The 24,958-nt window shown below is 40.9% G+C and overlaps 1 protein-coding gene across 6 annotated transcripts in view; it reads right to left on the bottom strand.

Moving 5' to 3' along the window:
* The window catches only part of CDK14 (cyclin dependent kinase 14), a 614,333-nt gene that overhangs the window by 153,157 nt on the left and 436,218 nt on the right, over positions 1 to 24,958 (bottom strand). For all 6 annotated transcript variants that reach the window (XM_060633845.3, XM_060633844.3, XM_060633843.3 and 3 more), the window contains one exon: positions 14,442 to 14,505. In XM_060633845.3, the coding sequence (XP_060489828.1) occupies positions 14,442 to 14,505 (64 nt within the window). The remainder of the gene's footprint in view (positions 1 to 14,441; positions 14,506 to 24,958) is intronic.

Here is a 24,958-nt window from a genome sequence, read left to right as displayed (position 1 = left end):
AAACTCTCCTAAGGGAGAAAGGGAGGGCACTCAGCACCTCCCCCAGGCAGTGTGAGCAATCAGGTAGTCTAACTGCTTCATTGTATGTATGAGTAAACTGAGGTTGGAAAGGTTGAGTGGCCTGAGGCCATGATGCAGACTAGTGGCAGAAGAGGAACCAGGACTCTGCTCCCAGTCTACTTACTGTTTGTTACTGAAGAGCCGGGATACCCAAGCCTCCTATTTGATATTTAGCAAACATTTTTTGTATATTAAGTAGTTTGCAAATAGGAATTCACTTTAGTCTTCATGCCAACACTATGGGGGAGGGGCTATGGTTACCTCCATTTTACACATAGAGAAACTGAGGTAGCAAGACACCGGGCGCCATGTCCATGTTACACAGCTCACAAATAGTAGAACTGGGATTTTTTTAAGTTTACTTACTGAGAGAGAGAGAGAGAGAGAGGGAGAGAGAGAGAGAGAGAGAATGAGTGGGGAGGGGCAGAGAGAGAGAGAGAGGGAGAGAGAGAATCCCAAGCAGACTCCACACCATCAGCACGAAGCCCAATGTGGGGCTCTAACCCACAAAATCATGACATCATGACCTGAGCTGAAGAGTCAGACACTTAACCGACTGGGCCACCCAGGCACCCCCCAGAGCTGGGATTTGAACCCAGACGGTCTCGATGTGGAGTCCATGCTCTTAGCCACTATACCGTAACACCTTTCTGTGTCTCTGTTGGAAGAGACTTGACATTTGACCTCAACAATGCACAAAGCCAGCAGCAGCACAAAGAGATCAAAGCTTCTGTAACCAGCAATACAAAACATGCACACTTCCAAGTATATGACATTCTGGAAAAGGCAAAACTACAGAGACTGTAAAAAGATCAGTGGTTGCCAGGGTTAGGGGAGAGGAAGGGAAGAGTGGGCCATGCACAGAGGACTCTTCAGGGTGAAATTATTCTATAGGATACTGTAACAGTGAATACATGCCATTATACATTTGTCCAAACCCGTTGAATGTACAATGTTCACCAAGAGTGAACTTTAACATAAACGATGGACTCTGGGTTATAATGATGTGTCAAGGTAGGTTCATCGATTATAACAGATTTAATACTCTCATGGGGGGATTGTGGATAACAGGGAAGCTGGGAAGCTGTGACTTTGTGCAGACACGGTATATGTGGAAAATCTCTCTACCTTCTGCTCAGTTTTGCTGTGAACCTAAAAGCGCTATAAAAAAGTCTTAAAAAAAACATGCACACAAACAATACTCTCCCCACTCCCATTGCATTTTCCATATGCTGTCAGTGCATTAGCTTTTTGCCTAGGAGAGCATATCTGTCTTGTGTTCATAGGAAATGCCAGACAATGTCTTCCAGGTTCTAGTACCTTGGACATAACACTTAACAACATAACAACAACAACAACAACAACAACCTTTTGGTGTCTCAGTTTCTCTCTATCACAGGTGGGAGTAGTGACAGTACCTACTTTGTAAATTTACTGTGAGTGTTCAATAAGGAAATGCATCTCAAGAGCTGATAAGAGTGAAGCACAATAAACATTCAATACTTGCTATTACTACTACTATCACAACTATTATTGATATGCTTGAAAAACTGACCCTCTTGCATCATGAAGTTATCCCTACCCAAGGCAGACATACTGCATATTGAAAGCAGTATTACTCTAGGGAGGGTAAATGCTCAAGTTTTCCTAAAGTACCCCTCTTGAGGTGACAGTTAAAGAAATGAATAAAAATCACAGACACTTCAATACTTTTCTAAATCCTTACATGTAATTCTGTGATTTTTAATGCACTAGTGGAGAGCAAGGATTAGTATTCTGAGAGAATAGCGATTGTCCTTTTTAACAATCGAGAGATTATTAGTTGGATTTACAAAGCTGGCTCTAGAGGTGAAAGCATCTGCATACGTACACATGTATGTTCTTTCTTAATAATCTCCATTGCAAACATTATCATTGTCTGTCCGCTACAAAGATGTTCTGACAGCGCTGTCTCAAGGACAAGTGTAAGTGAAGGAGATTTCCTCAGGTCTTACAACTGAGCTAATTATTAGTCGTCAGTCTATCATGCCTTACTTGGATATTTGGGGGTGAAATATTACTTGCATCATAAATAAATAAATAAAGATCTTTCCTTTAACCTCTATACCAGGAGAACAGTTATTATTCCATAGTCATGGATTTGTCTTGCAGGAGCCATATGATAATGGTTTGAAGAAGTTTTTAAAATCAACATCATTTTAAACAAATCAAGGCTGATTCACTTATTTTAGTCAGGGGTAGCTGATAAGCCTAGTAGTCATAAACCCTAGTATGGGAGATTAGATCATTATTCAGCAAATATTTCTTCTCGTCCCTCTCTTCACCCCTACTTCAGGTGTGGGGTTTGCGTCTCTGCCCCATGGATATGACACTTGGCGTGAACAATGGATGTCAGTGGTATTGACACAGTGGAGGTTTGAAATGTGTCTGTGGCATTGTGCTCTCCCTGTCTTGTCACAGGAAGAGCACTATTTCATAGCTGCCATTCCAAGGAGGATGAGAGATGTGTGGAAAGACCAGAACCCAACCTGCATCTATCTTGGAGGAGAACCCTGCAAAAAACCAGGACAAGATCAGCTGAAACCCAGCTCACCACACAGGTATGAGCAATTAACAGACAACTTGTCTGTGTTTGGCACTGACTTAGCAGTGTTTTTTTTTTCTGAATCCTATCATGGCAGCATTGACTGCTGTGTGTGGTTCTGGCCCCATGCTACCTTGTGGGGCTTTCCTCACGGAGCTTCAGCTTCATGCATCTTCCTGTCTTTGGCCCTCTTTTGATGACCTCGTGAGAGAATGTACATGAAAGCATTTGGCAAACAGTCAAAAACTGTACAATGCAAATAGCATCACCAATCAACTAGCACCTCGATGTTCTGTCATTATTCTGTGTTTCTAAGAATTCTCAAATGCTAAAAATTTTTCACAAATTCTCAAATTACGAGCACCATACTGTTCTCTGTGCACTTCTAAAGTCCCAGGGACAGAGGAGACAAAATCCTTCCTTCATCATACCCTTGGTTCAATCACTTAGTCATGAATCTCTCACAGCTGTGTAGAATTACTGCTCAGGATGGTTAACTGTGCAAGGCTTAGACCTGTGGGGTCCCACTCCTTACCTGGAGACACAGTTAACTACTCAAGGTACTGTGGTCAGACCCCACTTGCACATAGGAATCAATTTGTCTTGTTTTAGATCTGAACTTCCAATTATCTGTCTCCCTTCCTAAGATCTTGAGTTTTAAAGTTTCTGGAAACATGTTTAAAAGTTCAGGGTCAGGGTACATGGAGGACCTTTTGCAATGCATAGATTTCTAGTTATACATTTGCTGGCATTATGGTGAACAGGATAAATATAAAACATCAAAGCAACAAAGCAATAAAACAACAAAGCAGTAACATAAAACAACAAAGCAATGACAAGCGTATGGCTGGTTTACGGTAATGTGAATGGCATTATAACAACTCAAGTGTTCTATTTTTTAAAGGAGATGACAATTATTTCAGTACCTTGAAAATCATCCATATCTTCATTTGATTCTGATCTCACTTGTAGGCTAAATTTCTAGTTCTCTTCTTAGACATGATGTTAACCAAATGACACACATTGGACAGAATACAAGGATTTTAGTTCTTTGAGGGTGGGCAGTAGGATTGTTAAAGAGATGGAGAAATCTTTACTTGGTGACTGGCATTCCAGACAACTTTGGTGAGATGAGGTGTGGATAATTCCCCAACTGAATTTTATGAACTTCCAAGAGTGGGAGTAATGAAACCAGTCTACTTAGGATTCCATTTCGTTTTGTTTTGTTTTGATAAGGCTGCAATCAGAAGAACTTCATTTCTCCTTGAAATTGTAATCTTATTACATTTTCTTTGGCATTTTCTAGACGCTCTGCTAATTTCTATCATTATTGATGCCCTCTAGTGAAAATACATGGGGAATTCTTCAAGTAGATACAGAGAAAATAAGTACAGATAGTCCCTGCTTTGCACTGAAATGGGTTTTTACAATTCATAAAGGTATTTCCCCCCACAGATCTGCCTCCTGGGGAGGAACTGAACCATTATATTATGTTTTTTAGTGATTATCAAGATTTTGGGCTGTTTCTTATTTTTATTTTATAGCATGGGCCATTTCTATGGCTTACTTCAAAACACATTCTTGGTCAGCTCTATCCCCCATGTCTATGGCATCACTGTTAACTGCTGTGACAATAATTTCCCCCAAGCTCATGCTTTCCGTTACAGATCCTTCTCAACCCAGAGCTGTAGACAAAAATTCCCAGTCAAGAGGACTTCATGCTTTTTAGGTGTGGCCCCTTTCCATCTGTGCAATAGGCCGTGCTGTTTTGTAGCCAGTGGGTCCTTTTGAAAACATAGAACATCAGCTTCCTTCTCTGCTCAACAACCTTCCCTGCTCAGTGATTTCTTCTTAGACTTCAAATAAAATCCTAACTCCTCACCTTGGCCTTCCAGAACCCACCCCTATGAATCACCTGTGGCTTTTCATGGTCACATTTCTCCAGCCACACCAAATTGTAAGCTTCCTGCTCTCTGATTCTCCATTAGCACATAAGCTCCACACGGAAAGAGGTTTTATCTGCTTTGCTCACAACTGTGTCTTCAGGCCCTACGGTGCTACCTGGCACGTAGTGGCGGACTTGAAAAGAATCCAAACCATGACAGTATCTGAAGCACATTACTGCTGATTGAATGTGGCCTCTCAATGTTGGTATGCTCTCCCCCACTTGCAGCGACCTGTGACGTCCCAGCATTACTGCCACAATCAGAGAGTGCGAAAAAATAAAGGCAATCTTCCCTTCCTGTCATGTTTAACCTTTTCTAAATCTTTCTCTGTTTTATAAAGTTCACTTCATTCATAAATTTACTCATTAACTGGCTTTTTCACTATGTGACCAGAGTGGCATTTATTGGTGGGAGGAGGAACTACAAACTTGGAGAAGATGGAGGTTGATGGTGGGTGGAGAGAGTCTAAATGTCCTAATCCTTAAGCAGACCCATGGAGTTTTTAGCAATAAAATCTGAGATAAGAGTCAGATATTTGCATAATAATTTTTAAAGTCCACTTTTATAACCATCACATAGTTAGACTCTTGTGCACCCAGATGTAACCTATGGTCATTACAGTTGCTATCAATCAATATAAAAAAAAGGCATAAAAAATGATTCTTGAGATAAAGCATAAAGAGCGAGTGGGAAAAGAAATACCAGGCAGAGGACACTATATAAATGGTACAAAATATTATTTTGTAGTTACATGCCGTTAGCAGCTTAAAAGTACTTTTATATCAATTATACAGTTAGCTCAAATCTTCTTAAGGATAGGTAGAATAAAAGAAAATACAAAGTGAAAAAGAGAATGTAAAAATACATTATCTCATTTAATTTCCATAGGACTTTGTGAGTGGGATGGAGCAGACATTATTCTTCTGCAAGAGCAAGGAAGATGTCTCTGCATGTCCACAGGGGTTCCCTGATTAAAGGTGTGGTCTCTGAAGGGCAACATCCTGGCATGAAGATGTCCTCCTTTCAATCTTCCTGCACTGAATATTCCACACAACAGTTTCTGCTTTTCTCTCAACCTTCTTTTTTTTTTCAATTTCTTTTTAACATTTATTTGTTATTGAGAGACAGAGAGAAACAGAGCGTGAGCAGGGGCGGGGCAGAGAGAGAGGGAGACACAAAATCCGAAACAGGCTCCAGGCTCTGAGCTGTCAGCACAGAGCCTGACGCGGGGCTCAAAAGTCACCAACCGTGAGATCACGACCTGAGCTGAAGTCGGTCGCTTAACTGACTGAGCCACTCAGGCGCCCCTTTCCATCACCTTCTTAAAGACTAGGGTAAAGCCAAGAATGTGAGTCAAGGCTAAGGGTCCAAACTTCCTTAGCTCTGCATTCATGAAACTGGGTAATTCCCGTAATATGTACTAAGGACTGAATATCTGAAGCTAAACATCCACAGGGGGCTTTTTGGGGTTGACAATTTATTGGAAGCACAGGGCTAAAGGGTTTAAAAAGATGCCCCTCTTAGCAGGTGGAGGATGGCTCTCGTATCTATAAGAAGGTATAGATCTTCCCAAGGTGACGTAAGGCAGGGCTGAGGAAAGCTTAACAGTTCTCCCTCATACCCTTGTGTTCGGGAAAACGATTTGAAGATAGGGGTGAGAATACCAGGCTGGGAACTGGCAACCCGTGTGGGGTTGAGTTTTGATTTCACCACATCCTGGAGATGTAGCCTTGGGCAAGCCACCCAATCTCTCTATGCTTCAGTTTCTTGTCTGTAAAATGGGATAAAAGTTTTAGGGCAACAACATTATAATAACTCAGAGTTATTCTAAATACCAATTGAGGTAATACATTAAAATGCTGTGTAAATAATAAAATGCCACATAAAATGTAAGGTGTTGTCACCATGGCATCCTATTTCTGAAAGAATTTATATGTTCCCTCTGGAATTAAGTCTGGATTTAGCTTTTGGGCCCCAGTCAGGCCTGTGAATAGGCAGGACTTGAGAAGTTCTTCACCCAATTATAAGTCATAGTATCTATCTATATTTTTAGATTTCTTTTATTTCTTTTCTATTATCCTCGTGCTCTGCACATAATTTTATTCATTTTTTTTTAAAAAGTTAAGTATAATTTACAACACAATGTTACATTAATTTCAGGCGAATAAACATAATTCAACATCTGCATACATTATGTTGTGCTCACAAGTGTAGTGGCCTTTTGTCCCCATACAACACTTTTACAATACAATTGGCTATATTAATCCCTGTGCTGTGTTTTTTATTCCCATGACTTACTCATTCCATAGCTGGAAGCCTGTATCTCCCACTCCACTTCACCCATTTTGCTCCCCCCACACTCTTGCCTCTGGCAATCATCAGTCTGCTCTCTGTATTTATGGGTCTGTTTCTGCTTTTCATTTATTCATTTGTTTTTTATTTTTTCAAGTTTTTATTTAAATCCCAGTTTGTTAACATACAAGGTAATATTCGTTTCAGGTGTAGAAACAAATACTTGCAGGTGTATGTAGTGATTCATTACTTACATACAACACCAGTGCTCATCACAAGTGCCTTCCTTAGTGCCCATCACCCAGTTGGCCCATACCCTTCCCGCCTCCCCTCTGGCAACCAACCCCATTTAAGTGAAAGCATATGGTATTTGTCTTTCTCTGTCTGTAACTAAGTCCATATTTAAATGTTGCCTTCAAGGTCACTATGTCTGTGGGCTTAGTTTTGGGCACAGAATGTTTAAAATACTACCATTCTGCAATTTGCCTCTGATGGCAAATTTTTCTTTTATTTCACTTCATTCATTGAAAAACATTATATCTTCATCAAATTTTCCTTAATCAAACAGCTTCTTGTATTAGATAACTTTTTCAAAGGAATAATATCACTTTAGAAATACTCTGTACTCTAGCTTGATTTGGGAACATAGATATATTTTAATCTAAATTTTATTTCTTTTAATTGCTTATGGTCTAGCAACATTTTTTCTTTCTGAATTTTACAGTGCTTTCCTTTTTTAAACTCCTGAATAATAATTTGTCACTAACTGAATGCTGTTTGAATGCCCCTTTTGTTGGAAGCACTTAAGAGATGAATAAAAGTATCATACATTGGAGTCTCCATGTTATTTTGAGGCCAAACCTCTTTATACAAAGAGGTATTTGTGGTTCTATGTATTTCACTAAATCCAGAGATCAGATCCTCTCTAGTTTTCTGTTATTTTCTTTATAGACTAACTGTCAATACAACTCTCATTGGAAAAAAGTCAATGAGAAATCATGATACAGTAATTAGGGTACAGATCCAGTAGCATGATCTTCCATGGTATATGCTGGGAAAAAAAAAGAGCACTGAAATGAAACCCAGGAAGACTTAGGGTCTACGTCCACTTTGGAAGCCCCTTCACATCTCTGACCTCAGGTTCCTAACCTTACAAAGGAGGCTTTAACGTTCAATTTGCTTAAATAGTTACAGCACAACCAAAACAGTGCTTATGCTCCCAGCCCCGAGGGTCTTCCTCAACAGAAGGAAATTCCAAAGTCTTCTCAGCACTCCAGTCACCCACCCCAATTCTACCAGCCTGGAGAGCCTCCAATGTCTACCTATGTTCTACCCTGATTTAGGATTATCACAAACCTGCAAAGCATAAAACAACACATCAAATATGTATGCGATGTGTTTTTTAAAAACCGTAATGCTAACTCTGTCTTATATAACAAAGAATTTCAGGGATCATTTCACCGGAGACATATAAACCATGTTGCCTCTGTCAAAGCAAAGGAGCGGTAGGCGAGGCAGGCAGGAAAAAGTGATCCTGGGATTCACGTGGGGAAGCTTCTTACTATCTCAGAGGGAAACCAAGGCACTGAGCCTTGTGTGCAAGTGTCCCATTAACGTGTAACTATGAAACAAGCGAAGCGAAAATTGTCTTAGTTTTACAGTGGGCTTTTACTTTGTGTTAGGGAATGGGGCTTGGCCTCTGATGAATCTAATATAATCAGATACGAGAGAATTACTGAAGTGCTAAGAATAACCTCTTGCCTCTGAGGCTGGCCCTCAGCAAGCGTCTGAGCATGGTGACAAAAGGAGACACTGTGATGTAAGAGAGGGAGACGGGGAGAGGAAGGAAAAAGGGGAGGGAGAGACCCCTACTTTTAGACCATATACCACAGAACCACAGAACTTTTCTTTGAGGGAAAAGAAACAGGAAAGCAATAGGTTCAAAGCAACAGACTCACTTCCCACTTCTTTGAAGAGAAATTTAAATAGAAGGAAATGATGGAAAAACAGCACCTCCCACAGTCAGACTCCTTATTATATGTAACACAAACGTGTATGTATAAGTGTGTGCACGTGTGTGTTACATATTGACTTATTTATTTTATGCAGCAGCGGCCTGTCCTGGCTGCCTGGTTGCTATGGGAATAAGCAAATTCCCATAGGAGGTTAAGGAATGAGGTTGAGGAATTTGGTGTCAGCAGAAATGTTAAGAGCAGAAGAGGTCAGCAGCCTGTGTATACAGGCTGAATACTAAAGAAAAAGACCCAGATGTTACCCAATTGTTCTTTTAATATTTTGGCAATTGTTCTTAAAAATGTTTCTCTAGTTTTGCCATACTTTCCAAGGGAAAACCATGTTAAGTTCTCTCCTAAACCAAGAAGTTGAGAAGGTAACGTAGTTTTATTCATGGCACATTTTATCTCTCTCCTAGACTCCTGCCACAGTCTCCTCGCTGGTCTCCCTGCTTGTGCCTGGGCCCCAATTCTCAACACAAGAGACAGGGTAATCTTAGTAAACTGCAATCCAGGTCGTGTGCAGACTTATTCAAAATCTTCCAGCACTTTCTATCTGGTTCAGAGTACATGGTGATGGAATCCTATTAGCACAGTCCTTGCTGTGTCTGACCTGATTTTATACTCTCCTCTTCCCACTTTAGGACCTCTTTGTACTTGCTGTTCTGTCTGGAAAGTTCTTCCTGCAAATATTTTCGTGGCCCTCTCTCTCTCATGTCCTGGAGTAAAATGTCATCTTTTCAGTGAGGTCTTCTTTGATTACATTAAAATTTAAAATTGTGAAGTGCCCCCATTTCTTCCTCTATTTCCCTCCAGAGTACTCATTGCCACATAGTATACTATATATTTTATGTATTACATGTGTCTCCTATCTGTCAGGGATCTTGTGTGGTTTTTTTTCACTGCAATATCCCCACTCCCTAGCCATACACATGGTACTCAATAAATATTGTTGAATAAATAAAGAAATTGGACTTATTCTATAGAAGTTAACTATAAGGATAAGTTAATTAAAAAAAAACAATAACAAAAAAGGCCTTTTAGGTATTTAGAGTAGAATATGTTAAAAGCAAGAGACGCAACTTTGTAGCTTTTATTCATGACCTTGATCATAGCTATAAAATAACTCATTTGAAAACAGTTTTCTTAAAAGGTACATATATAGAAATTTGTACATATATTTCTAATAGCAACTGATCTTTTAAAAAATGTAATGACTGCACTGTTCTAAACCACCATAGCTTTTGTTCTCATGAGGCAAAATTTATTCAGTTAAGCAAGTCAAGTAAGACATGAGAGTAAGAATTCTTTTCAAAATTGCTTTCTTCAATATGTAAAGAACCCATAGAAATTGATAAGAAAACAACATACAACTCAAGTGTAAATTGGGTAAAAGATATTAACTATTCACAGGAAAGGAAATTAAAGTGATCTTCAAACATATGAAAAGATGCTCAACCTCATATAAAAAGGAGAATGAGGGGCGCCTGGGTGGCGCAGTCGGTTAAGCGTCCGACTTCAGCCAGGTCACGATCTCGCGGTCCGTGAGTTCGAGCCCCGCGTCAGGCTCTGGGCTGATGGCTCGGAGCCTGGAGCCTGTTTCCGATTCTGTGTCTCCCTCTCTCTCTGCCCCTCCCCCGTTCATGCTCTGTCTCTCTCTGTCCCAAAAATAAATAAAAAACGTTGAAAAAAAAAAAAAATTAAAAAAAAAAAAAAAAAAAAAAAGGAGAATGAAATTAAAAGTTGTGTTGAGATTCCGTTTGTCACCTAACAGACTGGCAAACTCTAAAAATTCTGAAATGGAGAAGCAGCATTCTCATATATTGCTGGTAATATATTATATTATGTATATATCTCATATATTGCTGGCCAACTGGCACCATTTCTTTGGACAGCAATTTGACAGAGTGCTCAAAATTACAATTTTGTATATGTATTGATATTTAAGCCTACCTCTGGTAATTTATCCTTCAAGATATACCTGCAGGCATGCAACATGTGTGTGTGTGTATATATATATATATATATACACACACACATATATACATGTATGTATACATATACATATATGTACAGGGTTATGATATTTATAATAGCAAAAGTCTGGAAACAACCCAAATGTTGATAAGGAGGGAATTGGTTCAATCCATACAATGGAAAACAATGCACTGGCTTCCTCTATACAATAATAGGACAAGACTTACAGGATGCATTAATGAGACAAGAAAGACCCAAAATTGTGTTTAATATTGGAAAGTAATAAAATGGGGGCCTGTGGTGGGGGCAGTGGTTCTGGGGAAGTGGGAGGATGGCAGACAGGGTTGGGAAGGCTTTGCATCTTCTTTTTCATATTATTTGATATCTTGAGTTGCTTAAATTTATTAGCTATTAAAAAATTAAGCCAAGTATGTATGATCTAGTGACCACACTCCTTGGTAGCTGCCCAAACGAGCTGGAAGCTTATGTCCATACAAAAACCTGCACACAGGTATTTATAGCATTTTTATTCATAACTGCCAAAACTTAAAACAATTAAGGTGTCCTTCAGTAGGTGAATGGATAAGTAAACTGAAATATATCATGATAATGGGATATTTAGCACTAAGAAAAAATCAAGCCGTGAGGAAACATGAAGACAATTTCAGTGCATATTACTAAGTGAAAGAAGCCAATCTGAAAAGGCAACACCCTGTATGATTTCAACTTTATGACATTCTGGAAAAGGCAAAACTATGGAGACAATTTTAAAAAAAGTGGTGGGGCGCCTGGGTGGCTCAGTTGGTTAAGTGTCCAATTTCAGCTCAGGTCATGATCTTGCAGTTTGTGAGTTCGAGCTCCGCATTGGGCTCTGCGCTGAGAGCTCAGAGTCTGGAGCCTGCTTCGGATTCTGTGTCTCCCCATCTCTCTGCCTCTTCCATACTCATGCTCTGCCCCTCTCTGTCTCTCAATAATAAATAAGCATTAAAAAATTTAAAAAAATAAAAATAAATTAAAAAAGTGGTTGCTAGGGGTTAGGAGGTTAGGGAGGAAGGACAGGCAAAGCACAGAGGATCTTTAGGGCAGTTAAACTACTCTATAGGATACTATTATGGTGCATACATGTCATTATACATTGGTCCAAACCCACAGAACACACAACACCAACAGTGAACCCCAATGTATACTATGAACTTTGGATGATGATAATGATGTGTCAGTTTAGGTTTATCAAACTGTAACAAAAGCACCACTCTAGTGGGAGATGTTGATAATGGGTGTGTATGTGGGGCAGGCATGTAGGAGCAACCTTTGTACATCCTGCTCAATTTTGCTATGAGGCTAATATTGATCTAAAAAAAAATCTATTGAAAGTATATCCTTAAGGTTCAAGCTGTTTTGCTTTCCCTCTGATTTTCTAAGGCACTCTTTGGGGGTAGTATAAGGAGTTACAGAGTGGGGGGCGGGGGCAGGTAGCCCCTAGCACTGGTATTTTTCTCCTCTAGGAATGCATTTCTTCTTCCCCTGGAGGAGGAGGTCCAGGAAGTCAGAGACCAGGACTCCCCTGATGGTCTGATTGAGTTTATTTATTGAGAGAGAGACTGAGAACACAGGGGAGGGGCAGAGAGAGAGGGAAGAGAATCCCAAGCAGGCTCTGCCCTGACAGTACACAGCCCAACCCGGGGCTCTAACTCACAAACCCTGAGCTCATGACCTAAGCCGAAATCAAGAGTCGGTCTAAGCCACCCAGACATCCCCAGGTTTACTCTTATCCACAAGCCCCAAGCTTTGCGTGGAATATCTTTCTTGTTTTCAGCACCCATGCCTTTTACCATCTAAATGTGTCCTTCTGGTTCCCTGTCACCTTTTATGTATGGTCTGTCTTGACACTTGTACATAATATTAAATAACTTAAACACACACTATCTTAATTTATCTATGTTCTACACTCGAAAAGTCATATGAAGAGTTTCTGTTTTAAACATTGAGTATAATTCAGGGCAACAAATATTTATTGAACACTAAAATACGAACTATGCACAGTCCCTGATCTCATAAAGTTCCCAATCTGTTAGCCTAACTTGCACTACATCATAGTACTTTCCAGAACACATTTAATAAATGCTTTTGTACCTTGTTGATGAAGATTAATTCTAGTCACCCCAAAATAAACATATCACCCCATCTTTTCTAGTGCAGAAACTTGGCAGGCCAAAATGACTGTCTTAATTACTCCTCTCTGCATCTAACTTCATTTATTTAAAATCTTTTTGTATTCTCCTCTATTTTCCTAGGACTTGAGATTTTAGATACCAACATGGGGAAGCTAACCTTCTTTCACAGCCCACATTTGGAACATTTATAAAGAGCCGTGTTCTCAGATTCCATTAGGAACAGCTGGAGCAGTTAAAGGGTACTTCTCACTTGGTTAAAAAAAAGAAGGAAAAAAAATCCATCTTAAATTGTTAAGTTTCTATAGTCTTTCAGAACATAGAAGCTAACTTAAAATTTTCAGTAAGAGTACAAAGAGTCCTCGGGGCAGCCCAAGAAGATAGAAGAATTCTCAGCACACTGTACACTTTCAGAAGAAAAATACTGAGAATAAAAATAGTTTCCTAACTCAGTCATTCTTTGGGATTGATAATTTATTCCTGATGGTTCCCAAAAAAAAGGGGAAGAGGAGCAAGAGAATAAACTTGGCTCCCATAACAGAAATTATTCATAGTTCTTTTCCTCATAAAATAATGGACTATTAGATCTTCTACAAAATCCCTTTCAGTAATTTTATTGTGGGTCTGCACTTTATAATCTATGTTTTGTAACAGAGCAAAGAGAAAAAAAACCCAAGAGAATTATTTCACAATAATTCACACCATTGATTTTCATTAAATTTCCAATTCCAAACTTTTCATGTGTCCTATAAAAATTTTAAATTACCACGTTTCAGATTCTTTCTCTAAAGTGCAATCATTAGAACTGAAAGTTTCTTCACTGCCACCTACTGGTGAAGAAAAAAATGACAATTTATTTTAAAGGTTTGGCATTTTTCTCAGATTTTCCAGTTCAGAGGTTTAAATATTTTACACTAAAAAAGACTGCATGCTGTCAAACAGACATTCAAAACATTTTATATGTTAAAACTCAAACTAATTGACTGTATATCAGTAGTTTTTAAAAAACAAATCAAAATGTAAAGTTTTCGTTTTTACAATTTAATTCTTTTCCTAGTATTTTTATAAGGAATCACGCAGACCGATCATAGTACCCTGATTTAAATTTTGTTTTATAGACACGGATGTTAGTCTGATGACAAAATAGTTACATTAAGATTAGCCAGTCAACTCAAAGGAGGTACATACGGTGAAAATCTCTCATGAGGAATGCCATTAATTCCATCTTTACAGACAAATAAACTGTAAAAACAAAAGGGCCCCTCCACTAATAGGCAGGATACACAATGGCAAGTAACCAGGATTTTTCAAGGTATAATATATACGCTTGAGGGGGAACACGTATCTATCTACTATGCACAGAGGAAGCACTTAGTCATTTGTAATTAGTGAAACATACCTGGCTTAAAATGTGGTAAAGAATGAACTCCAGGCCACGTGTCCTCATTTGGCGTTCCGAGAACCTGGTAGAGAGCAGGAAATTGTGGAAACAGACTTATTATTTCCAAAGCACTCAAAACTCTCCAGTGTAGAAAAACAGTACACTACATATGATGAAACTCTGGATTTTTTTCCATGATCGTGTGCCAGGGACTTTATTTCAGTACAAACAAACCCCAAACTAAAAACTAAAGAGCCACCCAAGATGAATGTCTGCATTTGAACAAATGCAGCTGAACACAGTAAGCTTAATCTGCTGCATTTCATCAGCTCCAAACTTACTGGGTAGGCTAAGGACTCAAATGATAACTTATTAGCTCCACAGAGCTGAACAGAGTATGTGTATGTGCCTCATGATTCCTGCATGAGCTTTTGTCCTTCACTCCAGTATCAGATGTCTGATCATTTAACAGTTGTAAGAATTCTGTCATTTCTTCCCCCAAATCCTCTGTCTAAGCATCACAATGTTTCAAAGAAGCAGGACAGACAGCTTGGGACACTCATTCTCTAATGGCCATATTGCTCATTTCAGTTAACATGTTTATGTGGCTTAGGATTTCCTCATCCCCAAATACGGCCCTCCCTACACATGTTCCTCTCTTCATCCACATTTTCACCTTCTTTCTCCATCTATTTTTCTATCACCATGATGTTTGGTCTGGCTGAAGGGCAATCGCCGCTCACATAAAACTGGGTTCGCTCCATGTGAACATTCAGGTCGACCAGCGGTCGCTGTTACACTCCATGATCACGGTAAATCACAGATCGAAAACAGTGGAGTTGGAGGGTTAGGAGCCCACCCCTGGAGACAGATTTCTTGGGTTCAAATCCTTGCTCCCCTACTTACTAGTCATGTGATCATGGGCAAGAAATAGCCTCACAGAGGTTCCTCATTGAACTGAACTTTCAATTTCCTCCTTTGTAAACTGAGGATGACAACAGCACCTACCTCGTTTGTGGCGAGAGCACTACCCGGCATGAGTAAGCACTATGTAAGTACTAGATGTTACTCAAAGTACCCCCAGAAAACAGGGTCAGGTCAGGGAGGCACTGGCCATGGGGGAGAATACAGTGACCCCCTCCATGTTCAGGGGAGTCAGTGCCACATGCTGTATGTTAACTCAAACTATGATGGACCAACACGAACAATGTAACAGGTTAGAAAGGGCAAGAGATAAAGCCAGAAGCTGGCAAAAGAGGAGGAATGACAGAGATCATGGAAGGAAATTAAGATATTCTACTTTATCTGAGGACTAGCATGTACTCCTAGGCAATAAGGAAATACAGAGCTCTGATTATTTATGTATTTATTTAGTAGGGGACAGGGCTGTCATGTCAAAGGGTGGCGCACATACAGTGAGTGTTTCACTCACCGCTTCCTACTCTAGTGAATCAGGATTAAATACATTATTACGTTCCCCCACAGAAACACTGAATCTGGGTTCTGGAATGAGATAATATTTTCTTTTTAACTGTAACTGGTTAATTTTTGCAAGCACTAAACAAGAGTAACATCAATAGGCACATCTACACAAAGAAAGCCACACTATGGATGGGCTGGGTGGGCGGTGGGGAGACAGTCAAGAGGGCTGGGGGCGGGGGGGAGTGGTGGTAAGATAGGAAAGGAGACAAAGACACCATGTCTGACACGAACTACTGCAGTAACAGTGTCTGCAAAAGGCACTTCCTCTTCTTTTCAAAAAATTTATTTTTTATTACAAAAATTTTTTAAGTATTTTAACTTATTTATTCATTTTGAAAGAGAGAGAGCATGGGAGGGGCAGAGAGAGAGGGAGAGGGAGAGAACCCCAAGCAGGTCTCCTCACTGTCAGCACAGAGCCTGATACAGGGCTCAAACTCATGAACCAATGAGATCATGACTTGGGCTGAAATCAAGAGCGAGATGCTTAACCAACTGAGTCACCAGGTGCCCCAGTACTTCCCCCTTTTTTCCCCACTAATTCCAAATATTATTTCAAGACAGGGAGACAACCAGTGCACACAGCTCATCTGAGTGATGCTCCACTTTGAGCTTCCACTAAAATCCGCAAGAAAGTCGTGAAGGACATTAGCAACTAAAGGAAGGACGTTTCAGCTCAAAACCATGATTTGATCACAACCAATCTATCACATATGACACAGACCCTCTAATGGTTTTAAAGGCAACAGAAGGTCCAGCCAGAACTTGAACCTTTTTCTCTCACTCTTAGTAAAGATAGTGGTATGACCCTGACTATACCTGTTTCTACAAAACCTGTTTGTGTTACCAAAACTTCTTCATAGGCACTACTCCCGTCCACACCCAGTGTTCTGTTTCAAAGTGATTATCAAATATTATGGCTGTCTCATAAAAGTCATCTGCAAAGAGAAAATCCGTAAGACTTTTAAAAAATTATTATTATAGTGCTGACTGATGAGACTACACACCTCAATTTCTTCCTGCCTACAACTCCTGGGCCATTTGCACAAGAAATACAATGTGGACAGAAAGTGGGCAAAGGAAAACAAGAGTTAAAAATCAGTCTTGCTTCCTGTGAAAGCCTTTTTGGGAAGGCAATCTAGGTTAAAGGTATGGTTAGAGATGATAAGCTATGTGCGCTCGGAAGAAAGTGGGTGTATGTTGTCTCTGATGTCAGATTTTCATTTATATTAGTTGACTAAGACACTTCTTGTTAAAGTTTATTTGTTCAGTTTGAGAGAGAGAGAGAGAGAGAGAGAGAGATAAAGAGAGAGAGAGAGACCGACCAGAGGAGGGGGAGAGAGAGAATCCCAAGTAGGCTCTGGGCTGTCAGTGCAGAGCCTGATGTAAGACTTGATCTCATGACCAGGAGACATGACCTGAGCTGAAACCAACAGTCAGATGCTTAACCAACTCTGCCACCCAGGTACCCACCAAGACACTTTTAAGTTAGAAAAAGAGGTATTCTCTAAAAGTAAAAAGTAATCTTTTGCAAATATAGTGCAGAAGAAAATAGCACCATCAACATTTCAGATGTGGTCCCACATCTGTAAATAGGCAGATTGCTAAGGTCTGAGGGGCTTTCAGTTTTCAAATGACAGACATGCCATATGTTAAAAAGCTTTCTACATAGTCATTTAAGCAGCTTCCCCTGAAATCTGTGCCTGTGGCTGGTACATTGCCCTGTTCCTTCATTGGTTCATCTCTTCACAGGCTAACATTTATTGTGTTCATCACAGAAGACAGAAGGATGAGACTGGGGCTCTGCCTGGAGTCTGCCTCCAGTGAGGCAGCTGAACTGGGGCAACAATGGGCTGCCTTCAACACAAGTGCTTTCTCAGAAGTTTGGGGCGAGGGAGGTGACAGTCCAGAGTGGAGGTGTGCCTGAGTCCCCCTGGGGCCAGGGAGAAAAGCGACATGGGAACATTGAGTATTGGTTGGCCAAGTACAGAGAAGGGGCATAGGGGCAGGGGATGGGGACAGCAGAGGACTCCGGTTGTAAGGAAAGGCTGTGTCAAAATACTTTCAGTTCTCCAAATTCTCATGCTGCTCGTGCCTCCATGCCTTCTCACAGTGGCTTCCTCTTCTGGAATGCCCTGCCGACCACTGGCCAGGTTAATTCCTACTTCTTTTTCTAGCTTCAGCTCATGGGCTCATGAAAGACTTTCTGGCATTTTTGGTCCACGTTGCATGCTGTGATCCTTGTGATCTCTGAGGGTTTTGTTCAGTCTCCTTATATGGCCTACTCGCGGCCTTACAATTGTTAGATTACTGGTCTATCTCCGCACTGCACAGTAGACATCTGAGTGGAGAGAGCAGTATTCATCTTTAGATCCCTAGTGTCTCCTATGTGCCTGGCACCAAATATGCACTCGGTAAATGCTGACCGAATGAGTGAATGGCGTGTCTGGGCTACAGAGTGAAGTTTGGTGTCACTGGACTGTTGGCTGGGTTATGGAATGGGAGGCTAGGGCCAGATACCGAATAAATGGGGCCTGCATTTTATCTCAGTCTCAGGTTTTTTCAGACTGCAGGTCACATGACCCCTGGCAGGGGCGGGGGAGGGAGGGCTGTAAATTTCATGCAGTGTTGACATCAGCATTTTTATAAAGATGAAAACAACAGATAATATCAGAAGGTAACAACGTACATGTTAAAGATGCATGTTGTTTTATGAAACTTATTCATGTTATATCTGTGCACGTATATGTATATGTGTGCGTTGTGAGTCATGATGTAAAATGTACTTGTTACCACTTAAGAGCCATTTTATAGGGAATAAGAAGCTATTAGTTAAAAATCAAGAATGTAGGTGATAAAGCAGGTTTGGGGGTGAGGGAAATGAGTTTAATTCTGACCTTATTAAATGGTAGAAAGGCCTGCAGATCAAGATAGGGGATGTGTAAAGAGCTGCTGGAAATACAGATACAGATCTCAGGAGAGGGATTAAAATCGAGAAAAACATGTGGAACTCTTTAGCATATTTATGGTAATAGAAAGTAAATGCCAAAGTATAAGCTACAAAATGGTCTTACTTCCCTATATTCATGCATACACAGTTTCCAGAAGGGTGTCTCTGTGATTTCCTGGACTTTTAACATCTGTAAAGAAAAACAAGGGACAATCTCACCTTCTCAGGAGAGGTTTATACTGTCTGACCCTGATGAATTATGATTTAATGACCCCAAACTTAACTCTTCTGGGCTTACTTATACACTGACGGGTCCAGCATAGATCCCACCCATCACGTCGGCCTCTATGATGAGCAGAGGAAGATGCTGAGAAAAAAGAGGGTCTCTCTGCTGAAATACCTACTTTATAAGTAACAGAAGAAAAGCAGATTCTAAAGTTCAAAAGCTAAGAGCTCAAGAACTAGTGCTTGTCAGAAGTACTTACTTACCCTTCCAAATTTTTAACAGTTCCACAAATTCCCACACTTCCCAGTTTTTGCTTTTGTATAGGTCCCAGGGCTGCTAAAAATGGGTCCATAGCTTTTTCCTGAAGAACACCCATGGTTTATGCAGAACAAGGACTGTTAATAATTTTCCTGGGCCAAGGGGTCAGAGGAGTCTCTCACAGAGACTCTGGCACAGAGGAACTCTGGCCAATCAGGATAAATCTGGCCAACCAACTCTGGCCAATCAAGATAAAACTAGTTCACACAAGTATGTGCTAATGCGGCAATGTGGAACGTGCTGGACTCCCACTTTTGGGTTTGCAGTTGTGTGAGCTGGGCATTCTGTGGCAGTGCTGGCGATTTCAAGTTGACTTAGCAATGAATCTAAGGCAATGGAGAACAACCAAATGGCTTTGGTTTGGCTTTTAAACCTCAACTCTGAAAGTCCATACATACAACATCTCTAAAATAACAAGTGCTTCACAGCTGTACTACTTTAGGTTCTGGAAGATTTTTTTCCTAATGTTTATTTATTTGAGAGAGAGAGAGAGAGAGAGATGGAGGGGCAGAGAGAGAGGGAAACAGAATCAGAAGCAGGTTCCAGGCTCTGAGCTGTCAACACAGAGCCCAACTTGGGGCTCGAACCCATGAACCATGAGGTCATGACCTGAGCCTAAGTCAGATGCTTAAGTGACTGAGCTACCCAGGCGCCCCAAGTTCTGGAAGATTTTTTATGATCCCTCAGTGAGAAGTCCTAAATGAAGCTTGTGAAGAAACTCAGCAGAACTGAGCTTGGCTATTACACACTGCACTCTGGAACAGATGGCATAAAGTTCAAAGATGACCCACAGAAAAAAGAACTTCCTAACTTTCCTCCTTCCTGTGTGCACTCTATCAGGAAAAATAGTTATCAAGTGGGTGGAGCTGGGATTCAAAATCAGATTAGTTTGACTACGCTCTTCAGAGCTGTACTATCTCACTCCCAGGAGGATCTGAAAGAGCAACGTGGCTCAGATTGTGTTAAATGATAACATGGCCCAGACTCCAGAGGTTATGGGTATGAGGAACAAGGACTTTTTCATTCTCCTCTCTCTTCCAGTCCAACACACACATACACTCACACACATAGACACACATGCACACACACTTGCACACACACACGCGGGACCAGGTACCAACTTCTTCACCATTTTCATCAGTGACTTAAAGAACATCATAGAAAAATGTATTACATTCTCAGATGACACAATAGGAAAGATATGAAATATTCTGGGGCGCCTGGGTGGCTTGGTCGGTTAAGCGTCCAACTTCGGCTCAGGTCATGATCTCACGGTCCGTGAGTTCGAGCCCCGCGTCGGGCTCTGTGCTGACAGCTCAGAGCCTGGAGCCTGTTTCAGATTCTGTGTCTCCCTCTCTCTCTGCTCCTCCCCTGTTCATGCTCTGTCTCTCTCTGTCTCAAAGATAAATAAACGTTAAAAAAAAATTAAAAAAAAAGGATATGAAATATTCTGAAGGCTGAGCCAGGATTAAAAAATATTTAATCAGGTAGGAACAACAGGACAAGCCCAACACAGGAACACCTAATAGCAATAAACATGAAGTCTGGGACCTAGGTTCTATTAGTTGTTTGAGATGGAAAGACTTAGCAGGCAACAATTTGTATAACCAAGGACTCATGGTTTTTAGCTGAGTACAAATTCTATGAGACCACTTGGTGGAAATGAAAGGAGATTGGAGTATTCTGACTTTAAGATAGCCCCCAAATCCCTGCCTGCTGGTGTTTACACTCCTCCCCTGGACTGTGGACGGAACCAATGACTTGCTTTTAACCAACAGAATATGGCAAAAGTGAGAAGATGTCACTTCTGTGATTACAACATGTAGGATGCCAGCCCTCATCTTGCTGGGAGACTCTCTCCCTTGTTGGCTTTGAGGGAGCAAGCAGTCGTGCTGGGAAAGCCGTAAGACAAACACCTGGAGGTAGCTTCAGACAATAGCCAACAAAACTCAAGGCCCTCAGTCTAATAGCTCGCAAGAAACTGAATGCTGTCAACAACCACATGATCTTAGAAGTGAATCCTTCCCTAGCCCCAGTGAATCCAATCCATAAGATTGCAGGCTCAGGTGACATCGTGATTGCAACCCTGTAAGCACCTGAAGCAGAGCACCAGCTAAGCCATGCCTGGATACCTGACCGACCAGAACTGAGATGACAAATTTGTGTTAAGTGGCTCAATTTGTGGTAATATTGTTCTATAGCAATAAACCACTAGTACAAATTAAATCACTGAATCATACTAGTCAGCACATCTGGATTGCTGTGCCAATGCCAGGTGCTGCCTGGGAAGAGGGACAAAGATAAATGTCTTCTACAGGATGTACCCAGAAAGGTCAAGGGGTGGTGAACATATGTCCCATAGGTGGCTTGGAAATGTTTATCCTTGATGACAAAGAAATGGTTTGGAACATCACCTCCAACAGATCAAGTACTGCAATGTCAATGGGTGATCTATGCGGTAGATCATAGATCATGACTGATCTATGCGGTACTGAGTCAGCTGGAAAACAACGGCCAGTGGGTTAAGACATTAATATACAACAAAGAAGGGCATGCTAATGATAAGAACTGTACAAATTGTAATGGCAGCCTTATGAGGTTTAATTAGAGCTGAGCGTTGGACTGCACTATATTCTGCATTCAGATATAATAAGGATCGAATTCTGCCTCCACTGACACAAGGATTATCTGTGGTAAAATTGTGATATAATATTACAACAAATAGCTTACAAGATTAGATTATGCATTTACATCTACCTTTGTTTTTATGTGGCCATAATGATAACTTGCAGGATAGATAAGGAGAAGCAAGTTGATTAGGAAAAGGGTGTGAGTAGATGAAGGAGGGTAGAGAAAATATGGATGAAAGCTTTCCTTCCCTATTTTCTATCCAAAGTAAGTACCAATATTAATTATTTTGCAGGGAACCAGAAAAAATCAATGGCTGATATCAGAATCTTTTCTGGCAGCATGATAAGCAGATACATGCATGTATGTAATGTGTGTATACACGTATATGATATGTGTATGTGTGTGGATATGCACACACACAGATATCGAGCCTCTCTTCCCTCATTCCCCCGACTTTATCTACAGTGCCACTAGGCAAGGGGTTAGGGCTTTACACTGTTCATTTTTTGCAATGGACAATGGCATACAGGTTGTATGTGGGACTAGAAAAGCTGCCTTAAGATGCTGTGATTCTGGGCTGTGTTTCAGAGGCCAGAACCAGTAGTAAGATACTGCAGAGCAGCAACCTTTACTGAGAAGGGCCAGCAGGGGGAGCCACTAAACTGAGAAAATGAAAAGCTGCCTGGAGCTTCAGAAAGCTGCTTGAATATTTAATCAGTGGCTCAACTGCTGAATTAAAAGAGATGGTGTTTCCAAAATACTGTGCAGTTTTCAACATGGCAAGGGTTCAGATGGGAAGGAACCGAAATAAATAAAGGACAGCTCTTTGATTTCTACTTAAAGTGAATTCAATTCATCTGCTAGAAGGTAAAGGTCTGGCTTGGGGCGCTTAGCTGCCCATGGAATCATCTGGGAGGCATAAAAACAAACAAACAAACAAAAAACACGTTAAAAAACACAGTAAGGACTGGGACCCACCCCAATGATTCTGATTTAACTGGCTGGCACTGTAGCCTAGGTATGAGGAATTTTCTAAAGCTCCCTGGTGATTCTAATGTCAGCAAGGGCTGGAACTGACTGGTCCAATCTAACCAGGCCATCTCTCAGAGGCCCTCGGTTGTTAGATGGTTTACAGATTTTTTTTTTAAGTCTTCTGCCTGGATCCAAAGGGCCACACAAGATTTTCAGCAGATAAATGAACAGAATAAGCAACTGGTTGTCAGACAAATTAGAGGAGAACTAAAAAAATAAATTTGACACTATTCCAGAAAACGCTTTTCACTGGAGCATTCTGCATGGAGAGCAGCTCATTTAAAATATATTTTCCTCTAACTAAATTTTCATTCTTCCCCCTCCTCCTTCTCTCCTACTGTTTCTATTCCCTGTCTCCCTAAACCCTGACTCCCTCATGGATTTCACTCTCATCTCAACTGCTTTTCCCTTCTTTTCACTGAGTGATGTTACCGTTGACAAGGCTTCAGCCTGTCAGTCCCCAGCTGTGCACTGTGGGAGCCCCAGTGAAGGAAGTATACGTGCATGCCGGTCAGGACCCCGCGGGTGGAGGCTGCAGAGGCTGGAGGAGGGCAATGTTGCCAAGCAGATGCAACGCAGTGAGGCTGACTGAAGAAGCAGCGGCATGAAATGTGGAAAAATGAACCCAGGGAGAGGGACCTGGAGGCAGGAGCCCAGATGCTGGAGCCTTGCTACTCAAAACATGGTCCATGAACAAGCAGCATCAGCACCACCTGCAGAAAGCAGCTCAGGCTCCACTCGCGACCTGACGAATCAGAATCTGTAACTCAACAAGAACCCTGGATGAAATGTGAGAAACGCTGCTTTAAAGAATACGTTCTACCTGGATTTTTCAACCTAAAAGGCACAAGCAGTAGAGAGGAAATTCTGGTCACAGGTACACCTTCATCCAGAGCACCTAGGTAAGATTATCTGTTCAGGTAGGCTTTGGAAAGGGGGGTGGGTCGTGGGCAACTTCCAGTTCAGCGGTGCTGGCACCTCATCAGGAGTTACTGCAGATGACGGTGATTTCATGACTGGCTCGGCATTCTGTGCCTCAGAGCTCATCCCCCACACCTGCTCTCCTGTCCTCACTTTAACAGTCTCCTAGCCTAGGTGTTTCTTATGGCAAGAGGATTAGAATCATTTCTGGAAACAGGCTTAACACAACAATCCACTGATGCTCTTAACTTCAGCTGTAAACTTGAGGCCAGTTAAAATTCTACGATACACACACGTGTCATATATGACACATACCGCAGGCCCAAATTGATCACCTTTTTATTTTTCTCGAATGAAAGTAGTTTTCCTATTTTCTGAGCATTAACTGTGCACAAAGCAATGTGCTGACTACAGGGAGACACAAAGATGCAAAACTGTAGCTTTTGTCTTCAAAAATGGAGTATTTGGGGGGCACCTGGGTGGCTCAGTCATTTGTGTCTGACTTCGGCTCAGGTCATGATTTCATGGTTCATGAGTTTGAGCCCCTGTGCTGACAGCTCAGAGCCTGGAGCCTGCTTTGGATTCTGTGTCTCTCTCACTCTCTGCTCCTCCCCCGCTCATGCTCTTTCAAAAATAAATAAACGTTAAGAAATTTTTAAAAATGTAGTATTTTAAATATTCATTTTTATTAAATTACAATTAAAAATGGCAAAGCTACCGAACTGATTTGTAACACTATGAAACTCTGACATCCTTAAGTATGTTTTAGAAGATTACATGCAGATACTGATGACTGCATTTAAGGCCCATCTGGATAATCTAGTTTAATCTCTGTATTTCAAGATCCTTAATATAATCCCATATATAAAAACCTATTTTCCAAATAAGGCAAAATTACAGGTACAGAGATTAGGGTCTGATATTTTTAGGTGTTCCGTATTCAGCCTACTCCAGAGTAAAATTATCATTTACAAAATA

The sequence above is a fragment of the Panthera onca genome, chromosome A2, assembly GCF_046562875.1.
Source record: "Panthera onca isolate mPanOnc1 chromosome A2, mPanOnc1 haplotype 2, whole genome shotgun sequence".
Lineage (NCBI taxonomy): Eukaryota > Metazoa > Chordata > Mammalia > Carnivora > Felidae > Panthera > Panthera onca.
This window is presented reverse-complemented; position numbering and strand designations above follow the sequence as displayed.